The sequence below is a fragment of the Limulus polyphemus genome, unplaced genomic scaffold (assembly GCF_000517525.1).
Source record: "Limulus polyphemus unplaced genomic scaffold, Limulus_polyphemus-2.1.2 Scaffold1039, whole genome shotgun sequence".
Taxonomy (NCBI): Eukaryota; Metazoa; Arthropoda; class Merostomata; order Xiphosura; family Limulidae; genus Limulus; species Limulus polyphemus.
This window is the reverse complement of record NW_013666649.1, coordinates 142,787-158,029: the sequence shown is the minus strand read 5'-3', so window position 1 is coordinate 158,029 and position 15,243 is coordinate 142,787. Positions and strand designations below refer to the sequence as shown.

The 15,243-nt window shown below is 34.4% G+C and overlaps 1 protein-coding gene across 1 annotated transcript in view; it reads right to left on the bottom strand.

The window, feature by feature from the left end:
• Positions 1-2,518: 2,518 nt before the first annotated feature.
• Positions 2,519-15,243, bottom strand: part of LOC106461823 (chorion peroxidase-like) — a 25,246-nt gene continuing 12,521 nt past the window's right edge. The window contains exons 7-14 of the mRNA XM_022388898.1: positions 13,457-13,624; positions 12,881-12,982; positions 9,821-9,943; positions 9,029-9,270; positions 6,918-7,024; positions 4,819-4,988; positions 2,925-3,033; positions 2,519-2,612 (exon numbers count right to left, since the gene is read on the bottom strand). Of these exons, the coding sequence (XP_022244606.1) occupies positions 2,519-2,612; positions 2,925-3,033; positions 4,819-4,988; positions 6,918-7,024; positions 9,029-9,270; positions 9,821-9,943; positions 12,881-12,982; positions 13,457-13,624 (1,115 nt within the window). The remainder of the gene's footprint in view (positions 2,613-2,924; positions 3,034-4,818; positions 4,989-6,917; positions 7,025-9,028; positions 9,271-9,820; positions 9,944-12,880; positions 12,983-13,456; positions 13,625-15,243) is intronic.

The window sequence follows — 15,243 nt, the reverse complement described above, 5'->3', positions numbered from 1 at the left end:
TTGGTGAAATAAAAGAGCAAATTTACACAACACTGAAAACATGATAAGGTGTTAACTTGAGGTAAGGTATAAGGATTGCAAACATTTGTTTTAAAATGATTATTCTTTTCGCTGATTAAATGTTTTTCTTCTTCTCATTTTTCAGCGTAAAGTACGTACGAAACAAATAAAAGGTTCATAAAGAAATCTCAAGGGAAAACTTCTAAAAACAATATCTAAGACGTTTAAAACTTAATAATGAAAAAGTCTGAAGATTACACGTGATATTTACAAGATAAGAAACATTGTTGTAAAAAAGCAACATTTAATGGAATCCGCGTGTTGTAGAAGCAACACGAGTACATGGCCGTAGCAGGAATAAGCTCACAAGTAGGTATAAGAAAATTAACATCTATTGACTTTATAAAGTTTGTATGTTTAGTATCAACTCCACAAAACAAATGTACATACGTTCTGATTCTTTATCTGCTTTTTTAAAAGTTCTAAAAGTTAAATTCAGAAAATAAAATCCAAGAGAACCCAAGATGCGTGAAAAGCTGCTAAGAACAGTACCGATGTGATGATAAATACACACTTGGAAGTTCAGAATGTTTTCAATGTACTGTGAATATGCCCTCAAAGAGTCATGAAAATAGTTGCTTTTTTCAGTAAACAAAACTGCTCATTTAAAAATATTTACAATTAATTGTCGATATTTTACTTCTCAGGTAACAAAATCATAGTCACTTTGCGTAGCCCGTTAACAAAATAAAAAAATTAGAGAGCTAATTTATTGTCCCTATCAGTGAGGAGAGTAATCAGTAAACTTTTCAGCCATTTTGACTGTTATATGTAGCTATGGGGGATCAAACGACCACCTGAACATTCTAAAAGGTTCATTATCATCTGATTTTTTAACTCGAGTTTCTTGTAAGTCACTTAAGTTCTTTGTGTATAAAAAAGACCAGATTTTTTTTCTTCGAAAAGACTACCCCCACCCCTTCACCCGCTCTGTTTATTAAAAGAATCATACATCTAAAACTACTGAAGCACATTAGTTTCTTTTGGTTTCTTCTTCAAAGATCAAACATTTTATTATAGAAGAAACTGCTTTACACTTTACAGTTTCTGGGAACGATTTTACGTGTTGGTGGCTACATTTTTTAAAATAGAGGGGGGTATAGCTTTACTTGATTATAGTGTTCAGTTTGTCTTGCAAAAACATCTAGTTTACACCAATTATATACGCTAATAATACTCATTCTATGTGAAGTTTTATGTAACTTGTCTAATAGCTCCACTCACAGGTAATTTTTCACGAAATGTCTTTTTTACTATTACTGATTTTGAGGTTTTTGAAAAAAACTGACAACCGCTGATTTAATGGTGAACACATATTTAAATCTAAGTTCTTCTAGGACGTCGTTACCGGTTTGAAAACGTACGATAAGAACACGTTTTCATAAGTAAAAGAATAAACACCTGCATTTAAGGCAGTACCACAACATATTTCATGACAGCTTATAAAAATACCATTACCTTTGTGATCTTGCTATGCGTCTAGAATTATCACTTTTCTCTCTAAACTGGTCTGCTTATAGTAAATAACTGAAACAAACCTTTTTGTTCTAAAATAAGTTTTTTTTGCATGAAAAACACCTTATTTGTACATATATAAGAGTATAATTGAATAATTCTGTAATACACACACGTAACTTCAAGTGCAGTAGAAATCAGACAGTATTTTAGGTAGTGGAAACTTCAGAACTTGTATGACAGTTCTTTTTGATACAAGTGTTTATTAATTTAGGTAAGCGTACAGACGTATACTTCAGATTATGTTGTTTGCCTAATCCTTAAAATACAGAAGTTTAACCTATAGTGTATTACAAGTACCACAGATTGGTGCGTTATGTTTTACAGTAGTCAGTTACTAGAGGTCCCAGATTTGTTATTAGCCATTCGTTTTTTAGTATTAGATGATAGATGCATAAGGTAATATTCCCGAGTACCCGCAATAATACTTATTAACTTAGAAATATTAATTCACTAATATTTTTAATCTTTCCATTTTGTCAGTGAGGACGTTTCGATTCTAAAATTGGTCAAAAGGAAGGTTCAGGTACAAGAAACGAAATGTCATCAAAGTCACTTAATAAGAAGTCTCATCAGAATGTAATTTTATATATAAACACACCTATATAAATATATAATTTGATCAATACAAAACTAAGATTTTAAAGGTCTGTATTAAAGCGTAATATTACATTGCAACCAGTGAACTAGAAATAAGTCATTAATGTAAACTCTAACTAGTAATACGTTTAATCACTTTACTGAAAACTGTAATTTTATACTTATCCAATAATTGACATTTATGTACCGTTAAAAAGGTTATATCTCACGAGTGATTCTTGTTTTTCACCATTCACTGGCTAAAAGAATGCTTTGCTGCTCTCTTGGGTATTATAAAATATTTATATCTGTATAAGCACTGGTAGTCTGGGTCATAATTAAATCCCCCTTGTTTAAAAAATATCTATTTCTTGAAAGGATAACCGCCGTGTACTGGATCTTCTTGCCAGAAGCGGAGATCAATATTTGGGATGTCCTCACAGCGCATGCGTGGATTACTAAAAAAATAACGTGTTTTAGTAAATTTCGTAATTTTAAAGTTAATTCAACCACACTTTAAACAACAGAAAGTCTCATAGGTCAACAGTGTTAATGGAACATTTGATTAACAATTACTATAATATATATAAGCACATTATTGTGAACATTGCATACAAATAGGGCACTCACTGGCAGTCCTTATTTTACGTATATCAAAAAGTTCATAATAAATGTAATTCTTGCATATACAGAAAAAAGTTTTATGGAAATATAAATCTAAAAAAAATATTTCTATAATTAGCAAAAATTTAAAGAAAACAATTACTCACTAAATGGGGTGAGGGAGCCTCATGACGTAAAGCTGGATGGTAGGCATGTCATCAGCATTTTCACAGAAAATTCTAGCCTGGTAAGATTTTCGAATTTCTTGAAGTTGTTCTGCAATGAAGACCATTTAAGAGCACCAATTTCAGTAGAATAATTTGTTAATCTTGTATGCAAATTGGTTAACATTATGTTAAAAAATATTTTTATTTATCATTCCATTAAACATATTTGCTCACAATGAATAATAAAGTATTGACGATGATTAATTAACCAGAAACTGCAGTTACGAGTTAACCAGAAGCTGCAGTTACGAGTTAACTAGAAGCTGCAGTTACGAGCAATGGCAACTTTTATAGATCCATTATAATCGATGACAAAGAATGTTATCCGAGCGCGAGAGACAATTTGGTGTGGTATACACACATCTTTCTTCTCTTTCACAGATTGTGACTTTGACTGTTTAAACTTCTAGCGTACGGTTTTCTTCTAATCTTGTTGGTATAAACTGTAATGTGAAATACATTTACTCACGTTGGATAATAATTACCTTATCATACATGTCCAATTGATAACTGCAGTTCTGAGTTAGATCAGTTCTCATCAGCCCGACCAGGCTTTATATACATCTTTAGGTTGAAAGCAAGAGCTTCCAGTTGTTTTTGTGTGTAAACCTTGTCCAAACACACATTTTCGATGGGTTTGGTTTTGAATTTCGCGCAAAACTCCATGAGGGCTATCTGCGCTAGCCGTCTCTAATTTAGCAGTGATAGACTTGAGGGAGGGCAGCTAGTTAACACCACCCACCATCAACTCTTGGGTTACTTTTTTACCAACGAATAGTTGGATTGAATATCACCTTATAACGACCCTACGGTTGGTCAGATTAAGAGTCAAATACGCTAACCACCAGGCCATGCTAGGTCATCCTTCGATGGGAAAGTGCAGAAACACAACCAAAGTCTGCGTTAGCAAAATTTGCTAACAAACCAATGTAAATAGTTCTACGAAGTTCGCAATTTATTATCACTTTACAAAACACATCCAAATCATAATACCCCCCCCTTTTTTTTTCTCTAATTGCTCCAAAAAGAACGACATTTTACTTGATCAAATCAAGAATCTAAAATGTTGTTTTTTAAATATATTGTAATAAAACACAAATACTACACAACGGTTGATATACATATTTAAAGAATTATAACTATAGCCACCGATAAAGCATGATGTATTCAGTCACACAAAGCAGTGGTTCCCAAACTTTAACGTCCAGCAAAACCCTTTCACGAAAATGCCGAATCTCGGGAACCCCCTCCTAAAAATAAATATTTTCCAGGGATTTTCTCCCTTACTTGAGTATAAATTATAAAAGCAGTGATCTTGGAAATATAAAATTTGTTTTTCTTGTGACACTTTTATTACACACTATTTATTATTACATTGCCATTTATCATTACATTATGAATTTTATTACATTATGAAAACAACAACACTCTTCCAAGATTTTACTTTCATAACTCGTATCATTTTGATTAACCCTAAACTTGCTTTTCATCTTAAGTTTAAAACAACACTAGCAGTATGTTTAATTTTTAAAACAGAAACAATACCATCTTCACCAATCCATTTCTCATGAGGAGTCTTGAAGTTATAACCTACACAGTGGGGGTGGATGCGAACAAAAGCTTCTACCATGAAGGAATTTTTCCCGAGAATCCCCTGAAACATTTCACAGTTTGGGAACCACTGACAGAGATCAACTGTCACCAGGTGGCACACATGTTTGACATAGCTTAAGTAATAAAACTGAATATATATTTTTTATTTATTTACGTGACTACGATTACGTAGTTTGACAAACGCCCTGAAAACAATTTGTATTGTAGAAATATATGTTACCTGGAGTAAAGGCGGATGGAAAATCTGAATTTTCGTACCAGAAACGATCTCCTTTTTTAAGATTTGCAAACTGACGAGCGATGATACAAGCAAAGGTTGGTCCAATTAAACCTCCCGGTACGTGGCGCTCTGAAATTCCACCACTCCAGAGATCAATGTCGTCTGGGTGTCTACAAAAGAAGAAAATAACGTTTTATGATTTACGTAAACATTACACTTGTCAGGGCTGGCACTAGGGGGTGCAAATTTCACTATGGCCCACCCAAGTTTATATTTCCTAGCGGTTTAAAAAATCAGATTATCAATTTAAGAAAAAAGTGTATGATTTTTTAATGGCCAAGAAGAATCAACTTGGGCGGAACAAACGTATGTGTTTTATTATCTTTCCCATAAATCCATATCACTGTATGATGGTCCCCACAAAAGCTCCACTGCCTCTCTCCAAAGTAGAAAAGCTGGAGCCGGGTTTGATACTTGCTGTTATCATGTGACCCTAACCAGTAAGGGACGGTCGAACTGAGATTTTGTGGTTCGCGTCCCATTACCGCAAAATAAAAGACGCTATATGCATATAGTCGTCACTATTTTCGAACTGATAGACCAGTCAACAATACCCACTGTCTACTCTTATAGGACCGAAGAGTGGGATTTGGACATCACTCTCATATCTCTATCAAGGACTTAAAGTGTAAAGCGTGTGTTTGCGGAAACTTGACTCGAACCATAAATAAATTGATTCACAGTCCACTGAGGTTACATTGGTCACCTGTGAATTGAATTTTTACAGGTAATGTGTTTAATATAATTACTAAAACTGAGCGATAAGGTTAGTAAAATGAAATATGACAGATAAAAAAAATATTCTACATCTTAGAAAAATCTAAATGTGTCACGTTTTGATCTTATGGATCAATAAAAGACTTAAATACGTAATGCAAAAAGAGAGATGCGTTCTAATCTTATTCTGAAGAATTGTGTAATTCATGAAAATTTGTAATCATATATAAAATCTAATTATTCAGACACAGACTTACTTATATAACTGAGCGAACTTGTAGGCAGTGCCGTTATTCATTACAGGTTCCAGTTCCTCAAAAGTTCTGGCTCGTCCCAAACCGCACCATTCCCGAAAGAAGTTATAACCTGGTAGTCCAACCTCGCGCCCTCTCATCAGGTTGAAAGTCACTAAGTCCATTCCGAAGGGCATGGGTGGTTCTTGGAACAAGTGATTGGTTACCTGGAAATTAGAATATACAGGTTCACATATTTATACATACTTGTTTGGTTTAGTATTATAAGTAATTGCTTTCTCGAAGTTAATAAAGATTAGCCTACCTCTTGGGTTATGAAAGGGTCGTAGATTTGAGCAGGGGTGTTGATAAGACCACCAATAAGTTCATCAATCTTGCCAGGTTCGTAGAGAATGTAAGGTTGACGTAGGAGAGTACGAAGGGGATCTTCCCCTGGTAAACGAAAGTAGCTTTCGATCAGAGTAGGCTATGTACTTAGACCGAAATTTAAAATCATCCTGGCTAATCAGTATAACTAATTAACTACTTATAAAGATTATAATGTATTGTTTCGTCAGTTAACGACATTTTCGGCCGTAAACCCAATAATATCTTACGAGGTTCGGCCAACTTAGTAGATTTAGATTAGTCTTAAATACAAAGTCCGAGATAACAGTGCAAACTTTATAATAGAAATATAATAATGAGCGACAAATACAAATAAAATAAAATAATAACATTCTATATAGTAACTAGTGTAACCAATACTTAATGAAAGGAACAAAAATAAAAAATAGCATACCTTAATTGGAGAGCGAACGAACCCTAGTTTGGTTTGGTTTGAATTTCGCGCAAAGCTATACAAACACTAGTTATTATCTGAAAAATCATTTATATTTACTCAGAATTGCAGTAAATAGTGCTTTAAATCACTTTAAAATAACAGCTTTTATATTTAAATGTTTTTTTACCCATTTCATACTATAATTTCAGCATATAATTCACCAGTAGTGCGATATTTATTAAATAAAATGTAGGGACAGAGAAAGCACCTATCTCTTACCCACAAATTCGTGAAACTTGTTGTACCTTCGCACCATACCCTGAATGAAGGTGTGTCCAAACCGAAAAGCTGCCGACTGGAAACCGCTCGACATTCCCATGTGTACATTGGGGTCATAACCGTTCCAATAACCCTAGATGTTAATAATAAGCAATGGAGTTATCGAACAACACACATAGTGGTCAAATTCTTTGCACGAATGTTTTTCATGTAATGAAACTGATGACAGTAAAGTTGATTATAGTTATTGATAAAACCTGATACGTTATTCAAGCAAGTACAAGAATAACTTTATAACAGATAAATATATACTTAAGTTTGGAAACAAAAAGCGACTTTATAGAATAGTAAAATGGATACAGAAATATACTGTCACCCTTAATATGTGACGAAACCAGTTCAGGTTTCCTTTTGATGTATGACGAAATCAATTAAGAACATTCGAAGAAAAGTTACAAAAAATATATGATTGTAACAAAAATCGAATATTATTATAAATTACAAAAACAAAAACTAAATTGAGTGATCAACAGAACGCTTACTGCTGAACTTATTAAAAGTTGAGTCAACATACACACATATTGATGGTTTGTGTTAAAATAAATAAAGATATTCGTCAGCATTACAAAAAAAGGTAAATAAACAAAAGCAGATAATTCAATTCTTTTTCCGAAAAATATTTTGATGTACTTTTCCGAATCAAACATAAGGTTTTTGAATCCATATTTACATAAGGTTTTTGAATCCATATTTACATAAGGTTTTTGAATCCATATTTATATAAGGTTTTTGAATCCATATTTTCACTTTAATCGTATTTTATTATTGTAAAGCGTTGTCAGCAAAAATTGAAAAATTGATAAAATATCTACGCTAATTTGATAAAATCTAAAAATTCAAGATATTTATTTCGAAAACTCGCATGTGTGAAAGATAATAGACGTTTTTCACATAAGATATCGAATGCTGGGGTGATTTTTGGTGATTTCGTTAGATAAATTATACCACGGACCAATGGCAACTTAAGTATTTAGAAAAATCTAAATGAAAATCCTGTAGATACAGCTAAACGTATACAAAATGTAATTATGTGAAACCATTAGATCTGGAAATTCAGTAAACAAAAACTTATCTTTTAACTGAATGTCCCCATATCTAATTAAACAGTATGTACATACATATATAGATATGTAGGAAGTCAGGCCATAGGGGCCGGATTTTCCCGATTAGAGTTAAAACTTGATCCTACAATTCTGGGACACTGTGAGACATGAGGGATTTTTTCAGTTTGCCCCTAAATTGAGAATATTTAATATGTAATCATATGAACAGCTGAAGCAGCGTGTCTAAGACCAAATACACACCCAAATTTAAAGTCTAGGGCGTTCTTCCAGTTCTACATCACTGAATACATCTTATAATAAAAAATACGTGTTGTACATTTTTCGGGGACTGGGCCCCGTTACCTCTACTCTGGTCCCTCACGCACTCGGCGCCTAGGAGTCAGATTATATTCTAGAAGTTTCTATATTCCGATTTCATCCCCAACCGAAGATTGCAACTGTAACTGAATGTATATTCTTGGCAAGTTGTCATAAGACATAAGTACACACACAAAAAAAGGCCTAGCAATTGGATGATTGTTTGATTAAAAACTAATAGTAACCAGCTTCTTTTAATTGTGCACACTTGTGCGAGAACTATGAAGTTATTATGTAAGTCAAAATAACATAATGTACAAATATAACAACAGTTGTGTGATGAGACTCAGCCTTTAGCATGCTTTGGGTGTTTTATTTTGTTAATCATAAATTAATTCTCGAACAAAATTATTCACTCCAGTAGCCCCTCACTGGCTCAGCGATAAATCTGAAGGCTCACACTTCTTAAAACTGGGTTTCGATACTTGTGGTGGGCACAGCACAGGCATCTCATTGTCCATGAGACAGTGGTAAATTTACGGACTTTCAATGCTGAAAACCGAGGTTCGACTTCCTGCAATGGATACAACAGGTAGCCCAATGTGGCTTTGCGCCAAAACAAATAAGCTGATCCAGCAAGATATAGCTAAGCCGTTCTCGAATATATTGGACTAATTAGTTTGCATTTCAAACTTTAATACTAAGAAAATACTTACGTGAGTTTTTACGGTCAAGTTGTGACGAGCTACCATCTCTTCGCCAAGAATCATGGGTAAAAACTCTGTATAAGTAATATGCTGCACAGAGGCTGCTATGATGTGACGTGTTTCGTGGTAAATCCTCTCATCGTTCCAGTGCGGGTTCAGTCGGGAAAGTTCGGTAGCTATTCGGTTGTGGTCGCGAACATACATTGTGTGAATTACAGTCAAATGGATCTGTTCATTGACCCGCTCATCACCTTTTAACAAGAAGAAAAGAACATACAATTGTAATTCATTCAAAACTGTCCTGCTCTACACGGAATTATGAAGTTCTGTGTCTACGTTATCTCCGAACATCTGAAGCTTTTTTCATTATTTTTCTTCTCCTGAGGTGCTACGTCAGCGATCTTCTTCCAATTTTAGTTTTAAAATAGTTGTTTTCCCAGATGTAATAATGTTACAAATTTTGAACTAGCGTTAAAAACATTATAAACACAAGTTATTCCCATATTTACATTTTAAATTTCAAGCGTCATTTTCATATATTATAACTCTGTATTCATTGAAAGAAAAAATATTTAAATATATTCATTATACTAAAACAAAAATACCAAAGTGAATAATGTATCCTTATTTTTTTAATTGCAATCTAGAATATGTTTGTGGCTTCCGCCAGGAACCTTAGTACACTAGAACAGAAAGTTTTACACTAATATGTGGTAGTTAGATGTATATTTCTACCAAGTGTTAACTTAGAAGTATTAATCCAACTATTTCGTTTATTTATTATCACTTCCTGCCACCTACCGGCATTGAAACAGTACAAGTGACGTGGTCGGGCAGTACAGTCTTTTTCAGGAGTAGAAGACAAAGGAGGCAGCAAGGGTTTCAGTCCGTAGTCATGGAAATAGTCAGACACTCGCATGAGCCCTAAAAAAGTCATATTACATCAGAAGTGGTAAAATAACCCCGGTGTTTGAAATTTTATCTTATTTTTTGTTGGTAATTTAGAACATATCTTATTACAATGAGAATATAAGGAGATTTTACTGTAAAAAACATTGCGTTATATCTACATACTAGTAGAGCCTCATTTATTTTATGAAACATAAAAAGATTCAGAAACAATCTCGCTGTAGGTTTTAGGCGTTAGGGTATAAGACACTTAACTCTCCAAGTACTACCATGTGTATAGAAGTGAAGCTATTGAGGATTTTGAGGAATTCGTGCAATTGCTTCAAGGCAATTTCCAAGTTTAAGACATTTTTTTGAGAGAGTGAAAACAAAATATAAGGAAATAAAGTTAGAGTGTACTCCATGTATACCTAATAAAATGGCGTAAGAAACGACGCTGTTGTTGAAAAACTAGGTCGGTAAATAGAGGAAGTAAAAGTAGCCTAAGATCACTAGTTAGAGGATGAATAAAATATGTTTGGTCAAGAAAACTAGAGAGTAGCGGTATTGAGAATCATAAGTTACAAAAAGAGTTATAAAAAATGAAGCTATTGCCTAGCAACGAAGTATATGCACTAGTATCAGTGATTGATGGTGATTAATTACTGACGCCAACTCGTTAGTACTATGGAGGCTACGAAAAAGTTGCCGTTAACACGCAAAAGCGGTACTTTGATGATATATTCCTTACACAACGCTGGTGTACTAGCACAAGTAAGAAGGCATCCAGCTAACCCTCCATAACAGTAACCAATCACTTGAGAGTTTTGGTTATAGTTTTGGAACAGTCCAATGTATTATAAGAATTAACCAATAAGATGTGAGAACTACTTGCGGGTAGTGCTGCATACTATTTGGGAATTCGTAGGAACACGAAGGAAAAATTGTTTAAAACTCATGTTTGAGTCAGAAATTGAGCCTCCTCACGAGTTCTTATTAAGTTCTCGGGAATTTCCAGCAGTTGCTCTAAGATGATGTTGAAAGTAACTAACCTGCAAAGATACACCTCGTTTACTATGTTGTAAGTTAAATTTTTCTGACTCTCAAGCTCCAATCAATGTAATTACAGTAAGAAAGATTTAAGAAAACTTATCATGTGTAGCTGATTATTAGTAGAAGGCTTACACGAGATAAAATGAAGCTTTTTGCTAAATAAGTGAATTGATAAATTAGAGAATTTATCTATATGCTTACGTTTAATATTGTTGTTGATTATGTATCGCAAAATAAAGACTATTATATTATTAACTGAAAGACTCAGTTTCTTTATTCTAACTGTAAATTACCTCGAGTAGCGACTTGTAAGCTCCACTCGCCACTGCAATCCTCAAATAAATAAATTTGGTGTAATCTGCAGTATAATTGAAACTCCAACAATTAGGCCTAAAGGCGCTGCCAATTACAGAAGGCCTAATTGGCTTTCCGGTGTTTATAAGGTTGAAATTTGTTTGTTTGAAGGTAAGCACAAAGCTACACAATGTGCTATCTGTGCTCTGCCCACCACGGGTATCGAAAACCGGTTTCTAGCGTCGTAAGTTCGCAGACATACCGCTGTGTCACTGGAGGGCCAGGTTGAAACAACAGAAGAATCGTTGGATCTTGCTTTTAGTTTTTCTTGTTTGTATGTGAGAAATTCCAGTAACTTTATGCTGTTAATAATCTTTATCTTTTTTTGTTGTTGCTATTGTTGCTACTGTTTTACTGTGACACACTGTAAAGCAAAATTATCTTTAAATTTTGTTAATAATGCACTGATTTCCTTTATGTGTAAACGGGTAGGATCTATGGAATAACTGGGGGTTCGATCAGGAAATGTATCACGGAGTAACTCTAAGTTCTCTGACTTTCACTGAGTTATGAAAGAGAGAGTCTGAACACAATATAATACACAGTGAACAACCTTTATTCAGTATTCAAACACAAACAAACATATTTACTTACGAAGAGCCTTTACTGGAGTTGAAAGCTTTGGGTATAAGTAGATTTCCAAAATCTAGAATATGCTCCAGAATAAAAAACAAACAAACGTCATCGCAACTTACGTCACTGTTGGCCATTCCCAATGTAAAAAAATAAGAGAGGTCGTGTCTTTGAGGTATCACTACACTCACAAGTGGAAAAGATTGTGTCTACTTTTTGCCAAGTATATTAAGTTTTATAGAATATTTTCTTACGAGAATGATGCTGTATGGGAATGACACTAAACAATAGATAACTAAGGCAAAAGGTATTTAGCCACTTTCTTAATCAACGTTTTATAGCTATAAACATATGTATGCATGAAAATGCTCCCCAGTGGCACAGCGGTATGTCTGCAGACTTACAATGCTAGAATCAGGATTTCGATACCCGTGGTGGACAGAGCACAGATAGCCCATTGTGTAGCTTTGTGCTTAATTACAAACAAGCAAATGCATGAAAATTTTGAATGTTTTAATTTGAACTCTAGAGAGAAAACATACACTATCCTTGCATACTATAATAACTCTTTGTAGACTTTTACTGCACCTACTCATTTCTTCTGCACGTCATAATCCTCTGGTCAGACCCCTCAACCATCTAATTTTTTATCATAGGATTTATTGATCATCTTCACCTACAGTCAAACATACATTATATTCACAAAATGCCGCATACCTGCCAATCTTCTCTAGACAGTATTTTTTAAAGACCTCAGAGGGTTCTGGTTAATTACCTAAAGATCTATACCTCTTTTAATTTGTCTGAGACCTCTGGTCAGTAGTTTTAGGATATCTTTGTTTAAATTCTTATTACCTATACCTACTAATAGTTTTTTGAAACGTAATCACACCACTTCAGAGACCTTTGGTAGGTTGTTTTTAAAAAGTTTCTCCCACTAGCAAATCAGAAACCTTTTATAAGTTTGTATACATATATATATTTTAGGCTTACCTCCTTTACCAAGTCGAAGTTCTCTGGCTAGTTTTTCTGTTGAACCATACAGGAAATTAGCATCCAATGTTTGGGTCAGAAGGTTAATATGTACTCTTGGACCTACAAAAGCCCAGATATCAGAATAAACTATCGGAAAATAGTTTAAAGAATTCCCCAACCCCACACACAAATAAAACAAGACAAACAAAGCAACTTTTTGAAATGTAACCATTGTATTAGTGAATCTTATTGGATTATCATATTGATCAATACAAACCAGGTCTAGCCATTTTCTGGTATTAAACTATTCTAAATTTTATATAATTGGTATTTTAAGTTGGTTACAAAATGATAAAAGTCTGAGCAAACAAATCCGTGATATATTTGGAACACTTCTAAAGATGGTCATTTCTTTGGCAAAGACAGGCTTAACTATAGAAGAGAAGTTTGAGCTACATCAAGGTGTTGTGAAAGTTCTATTCATCAGTATTCACTGTCAGTTTATTGTTACCTTTTTTTTTACTTTTATCAACAATGTTTTTTATATATATATTAAAGGTAATGCACGACAAGAAACAGATAAACACCACCTACCGAGAGCACAACCAGGTCTATGACCGGCTAGAACGCGTTTAAACTCCATACACGTCTGTCCGTAGCGAGCATAGAAAGGGTCATCAGGAGGAATATCGATAGTCATACAATTAGGGTGCTGTTGTTCTTTGGGAATTCCACAACAGATGAAGTCCAGGTCGTTTTCATCTGAAGTAAACAATAAAAATATCTGTATGTTTCACTCTAATCTTTACATTAATACACATCTTGATCTTTGACCAGCATTTACCAAAGGTTAATCAATTGTTTTTTGTGTGGCTTAACTTTAGTACCTAGTTTGAATACATTTGTTTGAATCAACTGGAAGACTTATTTAATTGATTTGGTATCATTTCTTATTTTAAGCGGGACTAGTTTAACTATGGTGTTTAGTTTGTATCTGTTCTCTATCTGAAACAATCAGGAAAACGTATCTTCAGTATCAATCTTTTTGTTTGTATCTGTTCGTAGCGTCATTCGGTAACTAATTCATTACTGCTTGGCTGTACTAGAGCCTGATTACCAGTTTTTTGTCGTTAGTAGATTGATGACGTGGATTAGTAGGGCAACATAGAACAAAGACAAAGTAGAACTTGGGAACAAGAGTCCATTTCCATCTCTTTAGATAAGGACTCTCGGATCTTAACAAAACTTATGAAAATCAAATCATAATGACTGTGCAGTAATGGCTTCTTTCCAAAAGAAAAGTTGGAACTTGAGCAACATACGAAAATTTGAAAAATTACTGAGCGCGCACCTTCTACCCTTAAATTGATTTGAATTTTGTATATATTTAGCCGACCGGGCATGGCGTAGTGGTTAGAATGTGTCCACTCTAAATCCAAGGGTCTATGGTTCAGGTCTCTTGCCACAAAGAAGTTTTCGATGTTTTGGGGCCATAGGTACACTATAATAGTGGTGGTCAAATCCCTCTATTCAAGCATAGAAGATTAGCCCAAGAGTTGGCGGTGGATATTATTTTCTAACTACCTTTCCTCTAGGTTATCAGTTCAAAACTAGGGACAGTTATGCGCAGATAGCCCTTATGTAGCTTTACACAAAATTTCTCAGTTAGTTAATAACACCTCCCTCTTAATCTAATTTTAGTGATCTTTAACTAATATAAAAAATCATTACTTTCTTTACCTGGGCTTTGACTTTTTTCAACCTATAATAAAATTCGCGTAAGTCACTAATAATAAACCAGCCAAAATTTAGTTCAGAAATTTAACGTAGATTTTCAATTCCATACTTATCCATGATTTTTCTCGCAATTGTTACTTTATAAGTAACACTCACAATCATTAAAATAGAATATAAAACACAATGTTGTATGTAAAATACTCCAGCCTGGCATGGCCTGGTGGTTAGGACGCTAGACTCACAAACTGCGGGTCGAAGGTTTGAATCCATGTCATCAAACATGCTCGCCCTTTCAGTCGTGGGAGCTTTATAACGTGTTTGTTTGTTTGTTTTGAATTTCGTGCAAAGCTACACGAGGGTTATCTGCACTAGCCGTCCCTAATTTAGCAGTGTAAGACTAGAGGGAAGGCAGCTAGTCATCACCACCCACCGCCAACTCTTGGGCTACTCTTTTACCAACGAATAGTGGGATTGACCGTCACATTCACGACTGAAAGGGCGAGCATGTTTGGTGGGATGGGGATTCGAACCCGAGCGCCCTAACCACCTGGCCATGCCGGGCCCTTTATAATGTGACGATCAATCACATCGTTGGTGAAAGAGTAGCCCAAGAGTTGGCGGTGGGTGGTGATGACTAGCTGCCT